A 23,577-nucleotide genomic window follows, 5' to 3' on the forward strand; every position below is an offset into this window, starting at 1 on the left:
TATGTTGCCCTTCTGCTCTTGAGCCAAGTTCATCTCTACCCCTCTGAGCGCTCACCTCAATCAATGATTATGACCTTGATTCTATGTCTGGACCACTAGACTTGGTGTTTATTCCTGATGTCCTTGAGGTTTGAACACAGGTGTCCCCAAAGGGCTCTGACCCAAGCTATTCTTTTGAATTGCTATACCTTTTGCTGCTGTGAGAAGACAGCTCTAATCCATTTTTCCCACAACTCCATCCCCCCCGCCAACATTGGAGCTCCTTGCAAGACGGTCACTTATTCCTTTGGCTCCTTTTTTTGTCATTTTTTTTTTATTGGAGTATAATTGCTTTACAAGGTTGTGTTAGTTTCTGCTGTAGAACAAAGTGAATCATCTCTATGTGTACATGTATCCCCATATCCCCTCCCTCTCGCGCCTCCCTCCCCGCCACTCCCATCCCGCCCCTCTAGGTCATCACAGAGCACTGAGCTGAGCTCCCTGTGCTATACAGCTGCCTCTCCTTTGGCTCCTTTATTCTGTTTATTTTTTCTTGGTTCTCACAAATGAGCCATGATACCTGATTCCTGAGAATCAAGGTAAACAGGTCTTATGACCTAAAGACCCAACAGAATGACAACAAACAAATAGTTGTGTGGAAACATTTCTATTTTTAATATATTCACAACCTTCCATAAGTTACAGACACATCTATGTGATACATAATGCTAGAAATGCACACCACTCATATTTTCCTGTTGTTCAATGCTTTCTTCTAGGTTTTTATCACAGAAGGGCATGGAAGGACACCTGCTCGTCCTTCATTATAAGAACAAATAAGTGCATTTCCTTAGAAAGAAAAATAAGTGATGACATGCTTCTGTAACTGTATCAGCTACACTAGACAGTGAACAACAATAAAAAGCCATTATATAAAATAATAAATAATACAGTAAAAGGTAATGCAATAAAATAAACTAAGAGTAAGGAAGAACTAAGTGACATATCATCCCATTTTAGGAGACCAAAGGATTAATAGGGTGGTAATGTTATGACTGACAGATGTCAAGCTACTTCTGTATTTATATTCACTGTGTAATAGAAGTTGTTCAGAAAAACAAATATGTACAGAAGGTTGCTAAAGTTTCGGCCCTTAGAGCAATTCTGAAGCTTATACCTCACATTACAACATCCTGTGCAGAAACGGAAACTAGGGTGAGGCAAATCTGCCAAAAAAGAGGATACTCTTGGTTATCTTGTGCATGATAAAGAAGAGAAAAGGATGGTCCGCCACAAACCGTGGGCCTCCATGGCCAGTTCTCCCCGACATAATGGCCCCAGTGCCAGCAGCTGCTTCAGTGCCCTGCTCGTTCACGCCCACAGAGGCTTGATGGAACACTTCAGACAGAAACAGGTCGTTCTTTTCAGACATGCCTAAGAAATTGGCTTGGCCCCGGCTGAAGGCAGCATCCATGCCCATGCTCATGAGAATGGGCTTGAGTTCATAATGCTCTTCTAATTTGAACCGGGGGACATACACCTCCACATCATCCTCAACCATGGTGTCTTCGCTGAGCCACTTGTTGAGTTTGTCATAAGTGATTTCACTTTCCAGCTACAAGTCCAAAAGCAAAACCAATGAGTGCTTAGCAGAGAAGGAAAACAACTTCTGATGTTAACAATCAGTGACTTTAACTTCACTGTAGCGTGGGTGATATTAAAATTTACTAGTTTGGTAAAAATTTTGCAAGAAAGTAGCATGTATGACATAAGTTTAAGCCTTTGAGTGAAAGTGTGAGACCTGGCACTGTTCCTCTCAACCAATTCACATATTTCCATGAGAAACTGCACACCATTTCCCAAGTTGTAGACATATGCCAAGGTAAGTTTAGCCCCAGAAGTTTAAAACAATGGAAGTTGGAATGCCTTACCAACTCCAAGCCAGTAGAACATTCAGCAATTTCATCTGGAAGCAACAGGAACATACTGACATATCCAGCATAGGGCAGTTCTAGAATCTGGACCTTTAGGTCTTCTATGTGTCCAATGTTCAGCTTTTCATGCAAGAACATCATCTGTACTTCTTTGCGCTGAGTCTAAAATTATTAAAAAGTAAAATATGAAAGTAGATACTAAGATGTCAAAAGATTTACAATCAGACGTAAAAGAGAATGGGTTCTGCTTTCGTTCTGAAGAACTATGTTTCTAAAAATCAACAAAATAAATTATTTGTATACCCTGACAGTGGCTCTGATCTATTTAGCTTTTTCAAAATTATACCCATTAGTAATAAGATGGACAATTATAATAATACTGAAACACTTGTTGAGTACCTACTAGGGGCCAAGAACTCTGCAAAATCTCGTTGAATCCTTACAACAATAATTTGAGTTGGATATTATTATTAATCTAGTTTGACAGGTCAAAAAATGGAATAGAGTCAATCAACTATCCAATGTGCATAACTTATAACTAGCAAATTATGTACAAGTATCAGTGAGTGGTCCCTAACTTTTCTTTCTCTATTTTGTCAAAGGCCCTAAAATATACGTTAAGAAAATCTGTCTCATTGTCTCGTACCAAGTTCACACGGAAAGGATAAAGCCTGTTTAATTTCTTCTGAAATGGAGTTTTCCAATTTCCTTTGAAGTAGACAGCATTCACCAGGACCATCTTGGTCTCTGCATCTATAGAACCTTCAGGTAACAAGTTTGGGATTTTGCCTACAGAAAATATGATATATGTTTAGGTTTCATGATTAAGAAAGTTATCATGTAAAGTTATCATGATTTCTTGAATCTTTTGAGTCACCATCAAACTCAGTATCCACATTTATCAAACTCTGCAGAGATGTTGACCTTCAAGCTTAAGTTTTTCTCTCGATTTACCTAAATCATAAATAAAACTGAGACCAGATTTCTGAGGTTTGCAAAATCCAAGAGAAAATGAAGAAGTAATGCAATTAAGGTTTAGAATTACTATCAGACTTGGAAAAAAATTTTAAGTTCCTTTTATACTCTTTCTCAAAGTTTTGTAGTTGTATGAAGTTAGTTAATTCGGATGGGAGTGAAAAAGAGTCACTTAAGGAACATAATAGTGCCTTTCCATAGTACATATGTCACTAGGGCTCCTTCAAGATCTGGTCTAGACAGTCTATCCCTGTGACCCATTCATTGACCCAAAAACAGTTTTTTGGAAGTTGGGCTAGACCTACACCAGGAGTAGCACAGATTCATGAAGTGAGAAAGGAAGATTTGTCCTGGTGGGACTGAGAATATTGGAAGAGAGATTCTAAATCAGTCAGGAAACAATGTGTGATAAGTTCTATAAGAGAGCTAAATAATGCAGAGAACTATGACATCACAGAGAAGGGAGTAAACAAGTGAGGAGTCAGAGAAGGTTCTCAGAAATGATAACATCTGAACGTGATTTTTTTTTTATAGTTGGTTTAAGAGACAGGCCACTTACAGTGAATACCTGCTCTGCAATATTTCAACCACTAAATACATTACTTTATTTAATCCTCACAACTACTCTAGTAGGTATTATTATTGTCATTTTATACAAATGAACATCATAGTAAGAGAGATTAGCAACCCTCCCAAGGTCGCAATGCTTGTCAGCTGGTCAGAATTCCACCGTCTTCCATTCCTACTGACAGATATAGGACACGAACAAAAAGGTCACTGTAGTCTGACCAGCTTCAGTATAGTCATTCAGTATTTCTATTCAATATATCCCTCAGGGAATTAAAATTCTTGGTTACCACAGAAATCTACTAGGACTTTATTTAACTCTGTAATGCATATGGAAAAACTAGTATTTGATCCTAACAAATAAAACAGAAATTGTCTCAAATTATTATAAAATTTTCTAAAACAATGAGCCCAAATGACTACTTGGCATTTTGGCAATTCCACTGATCGATTTACAGCCATTTAACACAAATGCTTAAAGAGAAGAGAAATTCTTGCTGTTCTCAAAAAAGCAAGACTTTCATGAGTCTCTTTAATTTTGCAATACCTTTTTACTTTCACTTCTGTTAATCTTCACTTTCCCTGCTTCATTTTTGTCAGTGGTGTGTCAATATTTTACAGCAGTAATTTAAAAATCTAGAAATGAAGAACTAAAGTAGATCAACTATTTTCAGAGAAACAAAACATTTTTTAAAAATTCTATAGAACTTAGTTCATGTGTTTTTTCCACTGTGGTAACGAAGAAACCAAGACACCACACTATGGCTTGAAACAATGTTTTAAACACAGGAGGTAAATGAAAATCCATTTTTTGCATTAAGTTAGCAAACACTTTAAACATCCAATTGAAGAATTCCAGAATTAGACTAAGGCTCAGAAGAAGAGGGAACCCCAGCTTCACTACTAACAGGTAGTGGGATTTTGGATGGGAATCTAAGGAAAAAAAAAAAAGGTCATGAAGAACCTAGGGGCAAGATGGGAATAAAGACAGACCTACTAGAGAATGGACCTGATGATATGGGGAGGGGGAAGGGTAAGCTGTGACAAAGTGAGAGAGTGGCATGGACATATATACACTACCAAACGTAAAATAGACAGCTAGTGGGAAGCAGCCGCATAGCACAGGGAGATCAGCTCAGTGCTTTGTGACCACCTAGAGGGGTGGGATAGGGAGGGTGGAAGGGAGACGCAAGAGAGAAGAGATATGGGGATGTATGTATATGTATAACTGATTCACTTTGTTATAAAGCAGAAACTAACACACCATTGTAAAGTAGTTATACTCCAATAAAGATGTTAAAAAAATAAAATAAATTTTTAAAAATTAAAAAACAACAAAGAATTAAGGACATGCATTACAAAGGTAGAAGTAACTTAGACAATCCAGGAGAGATGGAGCAGGGACCAAAAGAACTTGACAACATACTGACTCTGAATGGTGAAACAGAAGAAAGAGTTAAAATTTTATGATCCCTCCTTTTTCCATTGCTAGTATTCTCACACCAATTACTCATTTGAAGGTCACGCCTTTTTTCTTTGTTTTTGTCCACAGTAGACACAGAGTCACAATTATTCAAATACTGGTATGTCCTATGTTAGAAAAGAGCTGTCTCCTCTTATATTCTATTCTAAGGTAATATCCAAAATCAGATTATTTAAGTACTGAATATATGTCTTCTATTAGTAGACCTCAATTATTTTTTTCTCACTTAAAACACCACGTGGCTCAACAAGAATCAGGTTACATTAATCAAAATAACTAAGGTTGGGAGTAAGGGCTAAGGATGGTTTTCTAAAAACTACATAAGTGCTTTCTAAGTGGAAAGAAGAGCAGAAACTACTTCCTTGGTTTTACCTTTGGTTTGAGTCTTGACCCAGGAATTAATCTTTTTTCTGGCATCTTCTGCACGTTCTAGGAAGTCAACTGCCTGGGGTTCTGTAGAGTAATATTTCTTGGAGAGCTGCATGTATCTCTTTAAAGCAAAAAAAAAAAAAAAAAAAGACAAAGTTTACATAGAATATATACTGAACAAGCCTTGGTGTAATTATAAATTACAGGCTTCCTGTCAAGACTGGGGAGCCTGAGGTAGGGGTAGGGGTGGAGGTTGGCTAGGGGGGCTGATTATATGTGTTCTCTTGACCTCCACCCCCAACTCCAGTCCCAATTCTATTTGCTGTCCTGCACGCTTTGCATTATGACCACTGGGTACAAGGGGAGACGTCGGGTGTGGGGATAGAGGCTCTGGACATCAGCTGTGCTCTTCCTGACTTACGACTCACAGGTGGGAATTTTGCAGCAGGGAGAGAAAGCACCCACAGAGGGAGCATAGGGATAGCTGTGTTGGATAGTGTCCAATGGCCTTAGGGAGTCTAAGGGAACCCATGTGGAATTCTGACTCCCTCAGCATGAATAAGAGAGAACAGCTTTAAAACTGACCTCCCTGTAAGTTTGGGGCCCTGCCATTTAAATCGCACGTTTCACTTACTTCCCTGAATCTTGCAGACTTATCGCCAAACAGCTTATTGGCACTTTCCAATAAATACTCCCCTGTGGACGTTTTCATGGCGGAGCTGAGAGAACGGAAGGATGAATGGATTGTGTCTGCAGCTTGTGCCTTAAACAGAAAAGAGAGACTCTCTTTATGTAACTCAAGACTCCTAAACAAGATATTTCTTAAGCAATGGTATTTTTTCCAGTACATCAATAAAATGCTGTATTAAAGTATACTTTTTTCTGGCGCGTTAGAGGAATCTCTGAGGAAACATTGTTGATATGGATAATATCAGCTAATTTTTTTTATTTGTTTCAGATTTTACTGTGCCTACGGACTGGATTGAACCATGAAGTAACAAAGATCCTAGAAGAAAGGCTCCTTTTACAGTCTCCTGAACTACAAAGTCTGTAAGCAATTTTTATTATATTAAAATGTTGCCTTAGAAGTGTTCTTTAAAATGTTCATAGAACTTCTGCAAGTACCGTTTTATAATTAAGGGGTAGTCTGTGAAGTGGAAAATCTGGGTTTTAGAAAGCAGGAAATTGAGGGAAATTCCAATCCCCAACCTGAAGTTTGTAAGCACGATGACACAAACAGGGCTTAGTCACCGCAGCGCCTGGGTGAAGCAGAGGTCAGAGCCCTGCAGCTGGACTGCTGTCCATTCAGACCTGGCAGCATCTCCATACTGAAGGGGCCTCTTCCCCTCCTAAGTCCATAACTCCCCGGCTGACAGGCAGATGGAGCATCAGGATTCCCAAGGAGAAAGCTATGTGGGGTATCTCCCCATAACCTAACTTAGGAGTGTGATCGTGGAAGTTGTTTACCCATAGGAGCGCATCTCCTACAATGTAGCTGGATAGCTGGTGTTTAAGGAAATGGAGTATTGGGAAAAGAAATGACTACGTGAGATAGATTAGCTGAAGAGATTAGATAGATAGATAGATAGATAGATGATAGATAGTAGGTAGATAGATAGATGATAGATAGGTGATAGATAGATAGATAGATCATAGGAGATAGAAGGGGAGGACATAAAGGATATTTGAGGGTCAGTGACCTTTCATGAAGTCACCAAGCCGGGCCTTCTCCATTCCTCAATTACTTGTCACCCCTTACTCTGGAAATCTGCATCTATGCATGTGTATTCTAGGAGTCTCCACAATGGCATTAGAATAAATTATACATCCCCAACTAATGGCAGAGTGGGGTGATGGAATTTAGAAGTAGTCTTGGCCTGGAAGTCGTGAAGTCTGGATTCTACCCTGGCTCTGCCCTTACTTATCAGAGTAGGATATTTACTCAAGGACTGTGAGCCTTAGTTGTCTTTCTATGAAGGAGGGAAGTTGTACTAGGTTCCTTCCCTGTCTAATACTGTGATTTTAAGACAAGAATATTCTGGAAATAAAATACAAAAGAAATAGAAATGGATGAGTCAGATACCTTCAGAATAGCATCAGGATAAGTGCCCCTCTGGATCTTCTGTGTGAATTCACAACTGGTGAAGATCTCTTGGGTGTCTGGGGCGACTTTGTGGTCTCCACCTTTGTTAAACTGAAGCACCTACAATTGGAATTCCAGAGAATTGGGTACATTTTCCTGCTGCATTACGTAACTTTTAAACCAATGGCTCTCAAGCTCCTCTTAGTGGTCCTACTCTCGTTTCCTGTCTTTGTGTATGGTAACAAGCATAGATGCTCTTCATATGTAACATGTGTCAGCCAGCGGAAGTGTCCTTCACAGGACTCAGCACGAACTATTTTATACTAATTCATAGGCTGGCCATTCTGACGGCAAATTGTTATGATGAGATGATTTATAACCTCTAAATTATCTAAATTATAACCCAACCCATAAGTTGCCTTGAAAACATGCCAGTATTCTGAAGGAAGCAATAAGGTTAACTCCCAACCTTGTATCTCTCTATTCAGTGGCCTTATATATTATACCCTTCTAACCTGTCAAAAACTACAAGCCACAGCTAGCTTAAACATAAAAGCAGGTCACTCAATATTACAGGGATCACCTAAAATATTTGCACATCCCTTATTTACACATAAAGAAATCCCACACGTCTGTCCATGTGGGGGGCAAATGGCAGAGGTAGGATGACAATATGAATCTCTTTATGTTGTCAGTGGCAGATCAGGATAGCAGTGAAGCTGGTAGGTGCACACTGGCCCCGGGAGGGCCCTCAGGAGGCCTTCCCCAAACTGGAGCCTTCCCAGCCTGGCTCAGCCAGTCTCAGCACCCCCGAGCCTGGCCCTGCTACCCACCCACTCCCACCTCCAGCATCCTTTGGGTCCCATCCCCGTGGGGTCCCAGGAGAGGTAGACGTTCTGCTAAGGAAGGAAAGGCAGGCTTGTCCAGCAGGTGGTGAATCTCCAGGCTGGAAGGAGAGGTGTTAGGATTTGTGGGGTCTCTCTCTGCTCTTCAGATCACACATTATGAGTCTTACCTAATACTCTTTGAAAAGAAGTGGTCTGACTCTGCCGCCACGTAAGGGAAGAATATTTCATGTAACAGCTTCTCCGGTTGTCCTCCCTTTTAAGGAGACTGATGGGGTCTTGGAGCTAGCACTAAAGGCCTCCCGAGTCACTGCGAGAGTCGCTGCAGGAGGGGGGATGTGAGGTGACCCGGGCCACGCTGAGGGATGCACCCTGCCCAGAGAGGCGGCTCGGCCTGGGCAGGTCCGTGGCCTTACCCTAAAGAGAAGAGCTGGTAACAGTACAACTGCTGCTCTCACATCGCTTGTGCTCTGTAAGAGTTTATCCCTTCCACGCATTCCTTTATTCCATTACAACTATGTCACCTTTACCAGCTGTATCAATTCCCAACTGTGTGGCCTCTTCTTGCCCTAAATTTCTCATTTCTATGAAAGGACTATGGTAATCAGAGCACCTATCTCACAGGATTTTGTATTCTGTGGGTAAACTATAAAACGTTCTTAGAAAGGTGCCTGGCCAGGGCACTATAAGTGTCAGCTATGATAACTTTTAGTTCTAACACATGCTTCTCCTATTCTTTCTAATCTTCACACTCATCTTGCCGGTTATGCATTTTCATTCTCCTTTTAAAAATATGAAAACTGGGCATCCCTGGTGGCGCAGTGGTTGAGAGTCCGCCTGCTGATGCAGGGGACACGGGTTCGTGCCCTGGTCCGGGAAGATCCCACATGCCGCGGAGCGGCTGGGCCCGTGAGCCATGGCCGCTGAGCCTGCGCGTCTGGAGCCTGTGCTCCACAACGGGAGAGGCCGCGACAGTGAGAGGCCCGCGTACCACAAGAAAAAGGAAAGAAAACTGAGGCTCAGAGAGTTGAAATGCCTTCCCTCACACACCTGGTAAATGGCAAAGTTACCACCCAAACACAGGCAGGTCTGTCCCCAAAATCCCTGCTTCCTCCTCCAAGCAAAGAGCTTCTCCTCGTTTTTTAGTAGGGAATTAACCAAATTTGTCTTTGAATTTTAAAATCTGCCCCTGCAGCACAGTTACAAGAAAACTATATAAACCCCTTGTCCCATGTGCTGAAAGCACTTGCCAAACACAGAAAAGCTGTGTTGTGTCGAGTGACCAATAAGTTAATTTTCCTTTTGCATCAAAATCACATTTTTAACTTTACGTACCTAGAGCACTTCATTTGGCATTTGTCCTCAAAGAAATATTGCTTCTGGTGCCTTTACATCTAAAAAATGAAGACCCTGATGTTTTCTAAAGTTTTTAATAGAGTTCACTGCGCTTATTCTTTTCAAGGCAAAGAAAATAGAGGGAAGGAGTTTTGCAAAATGTTGCTGCTCTCAGATGTGAGCAACTGGATTTTGTTGTAAGTCTTGATGTTTAAACTGCCACAAACGCAGGGAGTGACATTTCCATCCCTTTTCCTGCTGCAGTGAGATAGGCCAACACTCTCTGTGGGCCACTCCAAACAAGACCCATCTTAAATGGGTCACCGTGTACCTGGAAGGAGATATCCATCTATCTGTATGCACACACTCAGGTGCAGTTCTCCTGGGAAAGTCAAAAGTAGCCGGCAGCATTTTGGCGTGGCTGAGAACAGAATCCGTGTTGGTGAGAAACCAGAGCCTGTACTTAAAGCATTCAATTTTAATGTTTGTACATATGGGAATAGGAAAGAATTTTAATTATATATTACTTTGTCTGGTCACTGACCTGGGAAATACAGGATCATGTGAATTTTAATGGTGCTGAATTCATCCCATAGGACCATTGCCATGTACAGTTGAAGTAGTTCAATATATTTCCATGGCCCCAGACTTAGTGAAAGGGTCCCCTGACTGAGCTGGTGTCAGCTTCCTTCACCAAGGAAGGAAGCCAGTGGTCTTAACAGAAATAGCTCACAATGCTGTCCCACACCCTGTCCTTGACTTTGAGGACTGGCCATCACGTCAGCCCCATTTTGTTGACGTGAACTCATGGGGTTGAGAATGTTGGCTGAGGTCCTCTGAAGTCACACTGCTCTCTGTGCATCTCTCAGAGTGCAGAGATCATGGGTCTGGGATATCTTTTCCCTTGGTGACACTCTCTTAAAACAACTGGAAGGAATTCTTTACATGAATGGAAGGAACCTGAGCTAGGAGGGTGGAAACCAGAAGAAGCCCTGGGAAAAGTGCTTCATTCCCACTGCCACTCTCCCCACTGTGTTAAATAACACTTGTCTTAAAACCAATAGAGATAAAGCTTGCAAATACTTTGAAAAATATAAGCATTTATACTATCAAATATAAGACGTTGTCACTATTAACCCTTTCTAACCTTGCAGGATAAGAAATTCTGGTACGATTTCTGCTGTCTACCACTGAGGGTGTTTGTGGTTTGGCTGTTTTATAGATTTGAATCTAAGGAACTTGTGTTGTAATGGCTTGTGATGATGGCTGACCTTGTTAGAGTCAAGATGTCTCAGGCATGTAATCAGAGCAGTTCTACAATTCAGTTCAGGAATCATTCTGTTCTAATTTGGAACTTTAACAGAAACCTACTTTGGCCATCTGGTCTGCAGTGTTGCCCCTGGCACCCAGGTAGATCATGGCCATGGTGGAGGAGATGCTCCATGGAGAGAAGAAGAGATTCTGGGTGGCAGCACTTGTATTTGCCAGATGGCTGAAGAAACTGAGGGCAAAGATTGTGTTCGCCTTGCAAAGTTCTTCCATTGTTTCAATCTAGAAGGAAAGTGAGGGGAAAAAAATAAACAGCTCTAAAAGATGACTCAACATTTTGAGTGATGTCAGCAGAGTAGTGCAGGCTGTACCCTGCACGGGGCAGGGGTTCCCTGTCTGTTCTCCTTTCATCCAAGAGCATGAGGTAGAGCAGGGACAGCAGCATCGTGATCCTGGGACCTGTGCAGCCACAAAGGGTCCCACACTCGGTGCAATGCGCTGCTCCCACAACCTTGCAATTCTTCATAATTTTAAACAAAGGGCCCTGCATTTTCCTTTGCACTGGCTACTGCAGATTATGTAGCCAATCCTGAGATAGAGGGAGCAGTCATGTGATGAGTAGTGACACTGCATATCATAATAATAACAGCAATAACAATAAATAGCCTTTATCGAAATCTTACTGTACAACAGAGGCTGTTTTAAACATCTCACCTGTAGTAACCAGTTAATCTTTATGGAAACCCTCTGAGGAAGGCATTGCTATTCCTGTTTTACAAAGGAAGAAACTACTGCCCAGAGAGAAGAAGAAAAGTGACCAGTGTCACTCGACTATAAGGGGAAGGACTGGAAATTGAAGGTGGTAGGTGGGTAGCCAGCCTCCAGGGTCATGTTCTCAGCCTCTGTGTTGTACCCACAGATACACACCACACACACACACACACACACACACACACACACACACGCACACCACAGGCAAATACATGCATATTCACATGTATGCCACGTGCATATACACTCTGATTGGCGCCAATGGAGATGGTCAAACTTCTTTCAAATTCCTTGCTTCTAGAAGTGACCTAGACTCACCGTTTGAGAGTGGGCATTTTTACACAGCCCTACCTCGCATACCTACACCCCTCCACTCACACACACCATAGCCTTTCTACCAAAGCAACCCCTGAGCTGAGCAGTTCATTACTGGGAAGCTGGAAAGGCCCCCTCCTCCCACCATCCCTAGTAGGGAAGTCAATGCCAGGTCCCATTGCAGGGGTGGTCCTGGGGCTATAGAACACACACACACACACACACACACACACACACACACACACACACACACACACACACACACACACACACACACACCCCATCCACCATCTGAAGATAAATAACAGACACGCCCTCCATGACCTAAGGCTCTGCGTGCAGCCAAACGAACGCTTGGACACACCTGTTGATTCTGGCCGACAAACTGTACCTTATGCTTTCATAGCGGCTTAAAACACACCCTGCAATTACCAAACTCTATAAATACACCAAGCGACGCTGACACTCATCATCCTACAGGAAACCTTCTTGTGACAGTGGCTGGGGAGCTGCCCCATGAGGCACGTCCTGCAGCTCTTTAGGCTTGGACTCACTCAGCAGGGCCTCCCAGGCTCACATCACCCTAATCCATGGGTGTTTATGTGAACACTTGGTTCACCAACAGTTCTTTTGAAGAAAGTGATTGCAATTTGCGTCAAAATTTCTTATGGGAAATACCACTCAATTGTATTTTTTCAAGACAAAATAGTAAATTAGGTAAAACTTGTCCCCAGAACTCTCTCATGTCTTCTTGTCTCCTTTAATATTTAATATTCATGGGATCTGTATGAGGTAGATATTAGGATCTTTACTGTATAGGTTACATCCTGATGCCCAGAGAGGGTAAGCAACTTGTATAAGGTCACAGAGTTTGTATGTAATGGTGCAGGGATTCAAGCCCGGGTCTGCTTCAGAAACCCACTCTGTCCAATGTCGCTCACTGCTTTACCTGCTGGTGTTTAACCTCACGGCTGTGTGTAGGAGTTTAGGCCAGTTACTAGTTAGAGAAATGCTAGAAAGAGGAGATAAAAAGAGGAAGGAAGCAAGTTTGTAATACTAGTTAGAGAAATGCTAGAAAGAGGAGATAAAAAGAGGAAGGAAGCAAGTTTGTAATACTCCTAGAAGGCTTATTAAGTTAAAAAACTAAAATCACTATTTTTTTCTCTTGCTTCATCACTGAGATTAGATAACCTTGGGTGGCTCAGAAATTTGTTTTCTCTTCCTTCTACAATTTAAAATCATCTTTATGATGAATTAGTCCTGGGTAGACCTTTTTTTGTAAATTATCTCAGTAACATTTCAGAAACAAACTGAGAATAATATAAATAAATATTTCTCTATTGTGTGAAAAAATAAATAAGGGATCAGAGCCAGAAAAATCAATGGAGGCCTCTCCTATACCTAATTCTTTAAAACGACCTCCATAGTCTGTCACTTTGACACTAACAAACTTTAAGTGTCAAGACAAACTATCAGAGAGGGTTTTAATGCCACGTTAGGATTTCAGTTGACTGTATAAAGAAATAAAAAATGAATTAGGACAGAATTGGATCATCCCAGATGCATGTACTTCTTTTAAAAGTAGTCTAAATTTTATCTTTAAGATCAGGTACAATTAACTGCATTTATCATAAAAAATAATATGTGTTGTCTATATTGCAGTTACCAAATTCCTTCGGCCTCACTGCCTTATTTAACTTGCATAATTACTTGCCCACTAAACCTAATAATTCCTGTTATAGCAATGAAAATATGAAGATGTTGATTGCACAGCTGGTTTCAAAGCCTAGATTGAATCTCAGCCTTCTGATTCCAACTCTAGTGCTTTTCCTACAGACCTTTCAAATAAGGTTTGAGAAGTTTATATTTTTATATATATATATATATAGTGTCTTCTGATTCTCTAACAAATCCACACCTTACATTTGGGTGAGAGTCTGCCTAAGAAGACCATGTAAAACTGAATCACTGAGTGACATCAGATAGCATAACCTCTTAGGTAGCACCTGTTGTGAATTTCTTAACACCAGAGTTACACAACTTTATCAGCTTCCGGAGGTTATATTCCTAATCAACATTGAATATTCTCTTTAGAAGAACAAACGGATGAAAAGCATATGTGGGGCTGGGCTCCATGATGTCTGTGTCCATTCCTGTAAAACAAGTTGACAGATGTGCCACTGAAACTTGGCACAGGTGACAAAGAACTTGGGAGGTGCTGCCAGAGCCACTACAACAGTTGCTGTGCTCGTTGGCATCGCAGGTTAGATTTCAGTTTGCTGTAGCATTTTAAATAATTTTTTTTGCAACGACACGGTGCAGATATTCTGAAATTGACCACAAAAATTAATGAGAACACAGAGAAAACAATAACTTCAAGGAAATTTCCCTTTCAAATTACCAAATTCTCCCTCCACAAAAGTAAAGACATTTTCTGATATTTGATGACTTTCATCATGAGTAATTGTTTGTCTATGGGGTATTAAATGATTTATTACTATTACTGAACTATTACTTCAGTCAATCCAGCAACTAATTTGGCTGATTTTTCCCCTCTCACTAGATTGACTGATTATTGAACTAAATTCAATAAAGGTATTTTGGTATTGAACTGACCCAACCCAGCTTCCTGCTTAATTTCTGATTGTTTTAGATTAAAAACTGAGTCATCTTTTTTGCCTTTATTATATGTATACACAATTTATAGATTACTTTCAGTTGCTAAATTAATACATTTTAATTGGTCTAGCTATTCTCATCAAATTCAGTGCCAAACACTAACTAGTAAAGAATATACACATTCTAAGCTGTTTGGTAGAATTGAGATCACAACCTAAATGTACCTTTTGGTTTGATGAATGTTACACAGGCCTTTGCTGGCCTCTGAGATTTAAGATTAGGTCTTGCTATAAATTTAATTCAAATCTAGAACTAAAATATTCTCAAACAAACAAAAAACAAGAAAACACCAGTAAATTTTCACCCATCTTCTAAAAACATCCCACATTTTAATTTTCATTATATTAATAATACCAGTGTGCAAAATAAAACCATATTTCATAGAGAGAGACATGGAAATGACTGAAATACCTGGTTATTCTCTGTCTGACAAGAAACGGTCCTCTGAGAGTTGCTAAGAGTTCAGGCATGGCGATGACTGGTTTTATAAAGCTCTGCCCCTCCCACAGAGCATTTACTTCTCTCTCTTTCTAATCTGTATCCTTTGAGTGAGTCAACATTTTACTCAGAAACATATCGTTAGGATAGAATTGCTTGTTTGCTAAGGCATCATTTAAGAAATTTGTTGGGAGGATGACGTCATTCAGAAACTTAAGAATTTGGCAATATCTACACATGCCTGTAAAAACTAGCTAAAACCTGTCAGCTCCTGTTTGTTCTTGTTCTCATAGTACGAAATTGTTGTTTGGTACTTGTTCTCATAGCACCAAATTCTGCAACGTCCCTTCTATCTTTTGACAAGGGTGGTCTGGGAGCTCTTTGCAATACTTAAAAGCAATGGAATCCTTTCTCTTCTGAATCTAAGCCACCCCCAAGCAATGCTTTGGGAATGGAAACAAAAAAAATACCACTTTTCTTCCTTATAAATTCTCTATTTTATACCATCTTACATTTTCTCAAGCTATAATTTCCTGTGTAATTCTGGGTTCCACCCTAATATCCTGTCACAAACCACACCCAAAGATCTTCTCATTTGCCCTTCTTTAGAACATAGATCTTATGTTTAAACAATGAAAATCCACTGTGTACTTTAAGTTGATTTTTAACTCTATAAATTATAGGTGTTAAGTGGAATTTGTGATGTCGAAAACATGATTCAGAAAATTCACTAGATTTTTAGATACAACCAAAGGAATTTGAGGAGTAAAAATAGATAAAAGATGGGCATAATGAAATAGAATCTGAGTCTGAAAATGTTCATATTGTTAGAGCTTATTGAAAAGTGTTTGCAACACATTGTAAAGATGGCTTCTCTACACTTTACTTTTTTTTAAATTGAAGTATAGTTGATTTACAATGTTCTGCCAGTCTCTGCTGTACAGCAAAATGACTCAGTTTTACACATACACACATTCTTTTTTTTTTTTTTTTGCGGTACGCGGGCCTCTCACTGTTGTGGCCTCTCCCGTTGCGGAGCACAGGCTCCAGACGCGCAGGCTCAGCGGCCACGGCTCACGTGCCCGCAGCATGTGGGATCTTCCCGGACTGGGGCACGAACCCGTGTCCCCTGCATCGGCAGGCGGACTCTCAACCAGTGCGCCACCAGGGAAGACCACACACATTCTTTTTTTAATATTCTTTGCCATTATGGTTTATCCCAGGAGATTGGATATAGTTCCCTGTGCTATAGAGTAGGACCTTGTTGTTTATCCATTCTCAGTGTAATAGTTTGCATCTACCAACCCCAAATTCCCAGTCCATCCCTCTCCCTCCCCACTTCCCCTTAGCAACCACAAGTCTGTTCTCTTTGTCTGTGAGTCTGTTTCTCTTTCACAGGATAGGTTCATTTGTGCCATATTTTAGGTTCCACATATAAGTGATATCATATGGTATTTGTCTTTCTCTTTCGGACTTCCTTCACTTAGTATGATGATCTCTAGTTGCACGCTTTACTTTTATGCATAGCACATCCTCATAGGGATAGGGATGAACAGAAGTAAAAGCCCCATGCTGCTTCTCGGCTGGTGTGGCGAGCTCCATGTCTGTGCTTGAAGAGCTGAGTTGACAGTCTGGAGTGTCTGCAAAACCAAGCCTGTGGGGCTTCCCTGGTGGCGCAGTGGTTGAGAGTCCGCCTGCCTATGCAGGGGACGCGGGTTTGTGCCCCGGTCTGGGAGGATCCCACATGCCGCGGAGCGGCTGGGCCCGTGAGCCATGGCCGCTGAGCCTGCGCGTCTGGAGCCTGTGCTCCGCAACGGGAGAGGCCACAACAGTGAGAGGCCCGCGTACCGCAAAAAAAAAAAACAAACCAAGCCTGTGGGTCTGAGACCTGTGTGGGCATCTTAGCTTGACCCTGGTCCATGAGCCAGATTTTATCCTTACCTCGTCTTGCTAACGTGAGTCTCTGGTCAAAAAGGAGTGAGTTGACTTACCCCAAACCCCTCATTATTATTAAAGGGACAATGAGATAGGTGCATTCTTCAGAACATGTATGTGGCAGTCAAAAGCCAAATTATTCGATTTATTAATTTCTGAAAGGTCTCAGGTCACATAAAGAAAAAGAACTGGGGGCTTCCCTGGTGGCGCAGTGGTTGAGAGTCCGCCTGCCGATGCAGGGGACACGGGTTCGTGCCCCGGTCCGGGAAGATCCCACATGCCGCGGAGCGGCTGGGCCCGTGAGCCGTGGCCGCTGAGCCTGCGCGTCCGGAGCCTGTGCTCCGCAACGGGAGAGGCCACAACAGTGAGAGACCCACGTACCGCAAAAAAAAAAAAAAAAAAAAAAAAAGAAAAAGAACTGGAATTCCACCTCAACAGTGACCTTTCAACTCCCAGCTTCCTCCATTAGACCGAAGAAACCTTTCAGGCAGCCACTGACCCTTTTATAAGTTTTCACATCCCTTGGCACTCAGCCAGTTCTCTGTCTCAGTGAGTTCAGTAGATGCTATTGCTTTGTGGTCTAGGTCTCTCTGCCTTTTCGGTCTCAGTCCGCTGGAGGGCCCCCTCTGGCCATGTAACCAATTTGTTCAACCATTTTTTAACCACACACAGGCAGCACAGCAGTCTGCTAAGCCAACAGTGAACATACCTAGAACTTTAGCCACCCTTATCCCCACTGATCCAGATCTGTGAGGTTTGATTCACACCCCACAGCATCCATGAAATCCAGTCTGACTTCTACAAACCTCAGTGAACTCCTGCTACGTAGAACCGCACCACTTAGACTTGAACTTGCAACGTAATAATGATTATTAATTAGTTAATAAATTGTAGGGCTTCCCTGGTGGCGCAGTGGTTGAGAGTCCGCCTGCCGATGCAGGGGACACGGGTTCGTGCCCCGGTCTGGGGCTGGGCCCATGAGCCATGGCCACTGAGCCTGCACGTCCGGAGCCTGTGCTCCGCAACGCGAGAGGCCACAACAGTGAGAGGCCCGCGTACCACAAAAAAAATAAATAAATAAAAATAAATAAATTGTATGTGTTCTAGCTGTTTCATCCAGGTTGGGCTTCTATCACTAACTAGATGATACTGTACACTTAATTCCCTTTTAGCAGCAAGAACAGTGCTGAGCATCAAGTGGGTACTAAATATTTTTTGATGAATAAGATTCGAAAACTCTCTAGAAAGACTTTAAAGTGTGGTGAGCAAAGATGTGGATTCTGAGAGGCTCAGAAAGATCTGATTTGAAACCTCTTTCTGCCATTTAGTAGTTGCATAATCTTGCACAAATTCCTCAGCTTCTCTGAGCTTTAATTTCCTAATATGCTGTGTGGCTGGTAATGTTTGTTGCCTATGCAAGAGCAATCCATTTTTGCTGTCCTTCTTCCTGATTTTTAGTATTATTCAGAGATTTCTTGATCTTGGGAAGAAGGACCTCGTTGCTGGTCTAGGGGGTGGATAGATAGCCCAGTTCTGGTCAATGAGATGTGGGAGAAGTCTGCCGGGAAATGTTTGGGGAAATTTTTCCTTCCTGATAAGAGGAGATATGCAAAGAGAACTTCCTATCCTACACCCCCTCCTCCTACCCGACTTTGAGCAGGGCTGTGTGAGGATGTGATGCCAGGAAATGCTACAGCCACATCACACCCATGCGGAAAGCCGAAAAGACTTGTGGAGATGCCAAAGCAGAGCCCAGACATCAGAGAGTTGCTAAGCCAACGCTGGAAACCACCTACCTCCAATTTTTGTTCCTGTTGTTATAATTACATTAAATAATAAATAAGTCTGTATTGTTTAGGCATTGTTAGACAGATTGGGTCCTCTGTCATTTGCAGCCAAAAGCATTCCTAAACGACACAGACTTTTGTGAAGAATGGATGGGATAATGTCTGCCAAGTACTTAGCATATTATCCTTCATAGGGCAAGTGCTCCATAGTGTTAGCTGTTGTAACAGAGTGCCCAGGTGTGGGAGTTGCTGCCCTGCCTCAAATAGAGCAATTTTATGAGTTCAGCATCCGAAGAAAAGACATTCACATATCAAACAATTAGAGAAAGCTGTAAAAGGCAATAAATGATTCAGAGTTAAATTGAATGGCGCCAAAGGTAGGAAGTGTCATAGGGAGGAGGGGAAAGGATTGAAAAGGTGTGTTAGGACCTCAAGGAAAGGGTTGAGATAAATGAAAAATTGACGATTGAAAAGGGAAGGCACTAAAATTACGAAGTGGGATGCACATTGGCTGGCTGGCTGAGATCTGCCTGGAGCAGTCGGTGTCTAGGGGACGGAGAGAGGAAAGATGATAGCATTTTGTAGAGGGGTCTCTAATTCCAGACTGAGTTGAGAGCTAATCTAAAGGCAGCTTACTGCAAACCCTTGAGAAGGGAAGTGACTTATAAAAAGTGGTGTTTTAAGAAGAAAAATATGGGAAATCTGGACGAGAAAAAACCCAGAGGATGAGACACCTCCTAGGATACCAATTAGAAAAGCACAGCTCCTACAAAGTGTTCCTAACTAGTATAAAATATATAAGATTAGGTCTTATCATAAGACTAGTTACCCTGAAATAGTATATGCGACAGTTGTAGGGCAGATCACTTCTATGGAAGTAAAGAATAATGAAACGGAATGTTTTTCACCTTCTCATTTTCTTATCTTCTAGGAAATATGTATGAGATAATCTTAAGTGGAAAAAAGAAGGATATAAAATTATATATACAGTATGACATGAACTGTATGCATTAGATATGTGCAGAAATTCGACTTGGAAATATGTTAAAATGTAAACAGTGATATCTCTGGGTCATAACTTTATAGATGTTGGTCATTTTTTCTCTTTAAAATTTTTGTACATGTACTATAATAGGTATGCATTAATTTTAAAATCAGAAATACATTATCAAAGTATCTATATCAAGGTGTTCATTTTCTTTCTTTTTTTTTAGAAGCCATAAAAGAAAACTTTTGACTGCATATCATTTAGAAATGTTTAAAGTATAATGAGTGTTAGAAACAACCTAACAAAATTTTAAGAAAGAAACAGATGCTTACCAAATGTCAACTCCCCAAACAATTTATGAATCTATGAATTTAGGGCTAAATTTTAAATAATATGAATAAGTTAACAAGGGGTGTGATAGTTGATTTGGTTAAGGTGCTCATTTTCTTCCCAGTAGCACTGCACTGAATTAGGTATAAAGAAGAAATAATGCCCAAAATAAGAAAACAACCTTATGAATAAAGTTCTGATATTCTACTATGGAGATAACCTACACTGTACTTTTTTTTGAAACACACATCCAACTGTGATTGAATAGCCCATGCAGTGAACTATACAGTGTCTATCTCCCTGCTAGAAGGTAAACACCGTGAGTGCCACAACCATGATAATCTTTCCCAGTGACTAGGATAGACACTGGGCTGATTGTTTTGCATTATGCTTGCTAAATGACTTATTAACGCTCAGCGCGTTGTAATGTCTTTCTAGTCTCCTCTCCACTTTGAATGAGCAAACACTAACACTTCCATAATTACCCTTTCTATGTGATTTGCTGGTAGATGGGAAATATACAAATTAGAAAGATGTATCATATCTACCTCAGTAGCAATGTCATCACTAAAGTTATCCAAAGCATAATGTAATTGTAGTAAAAAAGAAAGTCCCATTTTGACACAAAACTCCATATAATGGGACTTCCCTGGCGGTCCAGTGGTTAGGACTCCGCACTTCCACTGCAGGGGGCACAGGTTTGATCCCTGGTCGGGGAACTAAAATCCTGCATGCTGTGTGGCACGGCCAGGAAAAAAATAAATAAAGGCCCTGAAAGATAAGACATCATGCAGAGGGAGAAAAGACGTGGAGGAGAACTCCCCAACTTGAACACCCGCTGAACTCAGACACGAGAATGACTCCACCAAATATCACCGGAACAAAAAGCACCCAGACAACCCACAATATCATAAGAAGAATAAATTGTTAAAAAAGAAACAACTCCATATAGTAATCTTATTTTATTAATGACTTTCAGTTCAATATATTGCAACACTGTTTTTATAACAAAAATCATTAATACAAATTAGTCAGTGTTTAGACAGCATGATTCACTCTAGAAACTTGAGTAGTTGTTGTGGGAGCAGGACCAAATGTATGTAAAGGTAGCCACCTCTGCAGTGTGAATTTGGGGTCACCTTGACTAAAACATCCTCCAACATATATTCCTTGAAATACTGTTCTCAGAGAATAAATATCTCCTTTTATAAGTATCAATAAAAATATAGCATGTTAATGCCTCTTGGAGAAATAATACATGTTTTGAAATTCCTGCAGAGAGGCTTATGATGGAGTTGATGGAGAAGTGGTCAGGGAAGGAGTTTCGGTGTGTGTGAAGAGGATAAGCAAAAGAATGAGGTGTTGAATGAGATTGGGCCTAGGCCACACAGAGGGCCAGTCCCGGTATCCAGGACAACAGAAAGCAAACCTCACCTATTTTAAGATGTTACCCTGGGCCAGCTATGAGTGTGAGAAAGTTTGTATATGAAACAAGCTTTGTTAGGGAGTGTAACACCTCGTCAGAGTATTTATCTTGTTACCAAGTGATAAACCCAACTTGGATGCTGGGAGCAAATATCCAGCGTTCCATGATTCAGCTATTTGAGAAGGTCAGTCACCTTCCTAAGACTTGTCATGACAAAAGCATGCAAAGAGAGACTGCATTTTCAGAACAGACTCAGAATGCATCGTGAATCGTGAATTCACTCACCTTGCACAACAGGTGAAACTCTACTCTTACAAAGACGCACTTCCTTCAAGAATCTAATGATATAACATTGCGTGCATGTGGCCACAAGTGCGTGCATCATTCAACTCTGTATTATCCTTGTGGATTAGTTATGGATAAATGGATTAGTATATTACTTAACAAGCCTTAATTTAGTCTCTCTCTTATCTAGCATGTTCCTACTACATCTCGGTCACTGATGTATGCCTAGTAAAAGTAACACGTTTCAGTGTTAACCTTCAGAAAACATACATAGAAGATAAATAACCACATCATCATTTAAGGCATTCCAAATCCAGGTGTCAATTACATTTGTTTTACACTTTTATGAATTTCTGTATTTTTTTTCATTGAGTAGATAAAAGACCACAGACTGACTGACACTTACTATTAAAATATGGACATGATACACAGATACTTCAGATTTGGTCTCATATAAAATGACTAGGGGGATCCTTTAATTTCTAGGAAGGAAATGGCAAAGAAAAATTAGATGAACTGTGAGACAGTGATGTGTTTTATCACAAGATTGAACCAGAGAATTTACATTGTCTTCGAATTATGATAGCCTTATTTAGACTTATGTAAAATGAGGAGGGAGAGGAAATTATTGCTCAGTTCTTCCCCATTCATTAGTCACAATACATGGAATGTGTGGACAGGAATATGGATGGGGATGTAAATGGGATGTGTGGGTGATTGGAGAGGAGGAGGGAAAGGAGACAGCAAAAGCTCCTGCAGCTCTGTCTCCAGGCTTGACCTCTCCCAGACCTTGAGACTGCCAAACCCAACCTCCTATGGACATCACCACTTGACTGACCGTGGCCACTCAGGTTTCAGCGTGTCCAAAACTGGACACATCATCTCCCCATCATTCTCCCAGACCTGTTTCTCCTCATCTACTTCCCATCTGTCTACTAGTCAATCAGGCCAAAATCAAAGCAACATCCTTGACTCCTTCCTTTTTATCCATTTTCACATCTATCATTTAACATATCTCACTAATTTTAGTTTTGAGATATTTTTTGTGTTGACACGCTTCTCTTTTTTCTCTAAACTATTGCCCTGGCTCTGATCTTTATCATCTCTGGCCTGATATCTCTGTCTCTAATGCCTTGTCCTTTAAGCCATAGCTTGATGTATTTACAATGTAAATACGACCCAGCCATGACTCTTAAAATTCTTCAATGAGTCCCCATTAAATACAGGATAAAACCCTAACTGGGTTCACATGTGTCCAAGACCGTCTCTTATCTGGCCTCTGCCTTCCTCTCCACCCACATTAAAGACTCTAGACTTTATCATAATAGCCAGACTTTATCATAATATCATAATAGCCATAATTTTGAGTAAGTACTCAAAATTAATGATTACTATCACCTTTACCTCTACTATGTGCTTAGAAATTGTATTAAAGTGCTATCTTTACATATTTGTTTCCCCAATAAGGTTCTTGGGAGCAGAAATTGGGTATCTCATTTTTTAAACTTGGTATAATATGTGCTCATTGGCGATGCCTACTTAATTTTTTTTTAACTAAACTGAAAATAAACTTTTGTATCGCAATGTTGATCTTCCCTAGCACCACTGAACGACTCAAAGTGTGGGTTTCCTTCTCTTCCCTTTCACTATGACAATAGAAAACTTTATCTTCCAGGACAGAGAGTAGTTAAGAGTGAGTCCCATGAACTGGATAGGAGGTGAATGTTGGGATCCTGGGTCTAGGAGCTCACGGAACTTCAGGGGCAGGTAGGCGAAGGAACAGA

At 40.9% G+C, this 23,577-nt stretch overlaps 1 protein-coding gene across 4 annotated transcripts in view; it reads right to left on the minus strand.

Annotated features, from left to right (window-relative positions):
* Nucleotides 1-630: 630 nt before the first annotated feature.
* The window catches only part of LOC132532327 (plasminogen activator inhibitor 2-like), a 49,518-nt gene continuing 26,571 nt past the window's right edge, over nt 631-23,577 (minus strand). The window contains exons 1-8 of one of the 4 annotated variants that reach the window (XM_060170726.1): nt 15,016-15,144; nt 10,942-11,121; nt 7,391-7,510; nt 5,942-6,070; nt 5,311-5,428; nt 2,560-2,702; nt 1,911-2,075; nt 631-1,594 (exon numbers count right to left, since the gene is read on the minus strand). In XM_060170726.1, the coding sequence (XP_060026709.1) occupies nt 1,190-1,594; nt 1,911-2,075; nt 2,560-2,702; nt 5,311-5,428; nt 5,942-6,070; nt 7,391-7,510; nt 10,942-11,112 (1,251 nt within the window). In that variant the 5' untranslated portion in view covers nt 11,113-11,121; nt 15,016-15,144 and the 3' untranslated portion in view covers nt 631-1,189. Of the gene's footprint in view, nt 1,595-1,910; nt 2,076-2,559; nt 2,703-5,310; nt 5,429-5,941; nt 6,071-7,390; nt 7,511-10,941; nt 11,122-15,015; nt 15,145-23,577 lie in introns of those variants that run through there. The other 3 variants (XM_060170725.1, XM_060170727.1, XM_060170728.1) reach the window with 3 other exon arrangements.

The sequence above is a fragment of the Lagenorhynchus albirostris genome, chromosome 14 (genome assembly GCF_949774975.1).
Source record: "Lagenorhynchus albirostris chromosome 14, mLagAlb1.1, whole genome shotgun sequence".
NCBI classification, from domain to species: Eukaryota; Metazoa; Chordata; class Mammalia; order Artiodactyla; family Delphinidae; genus Lagenorhynchus; species Lagenorhynchus albirostris.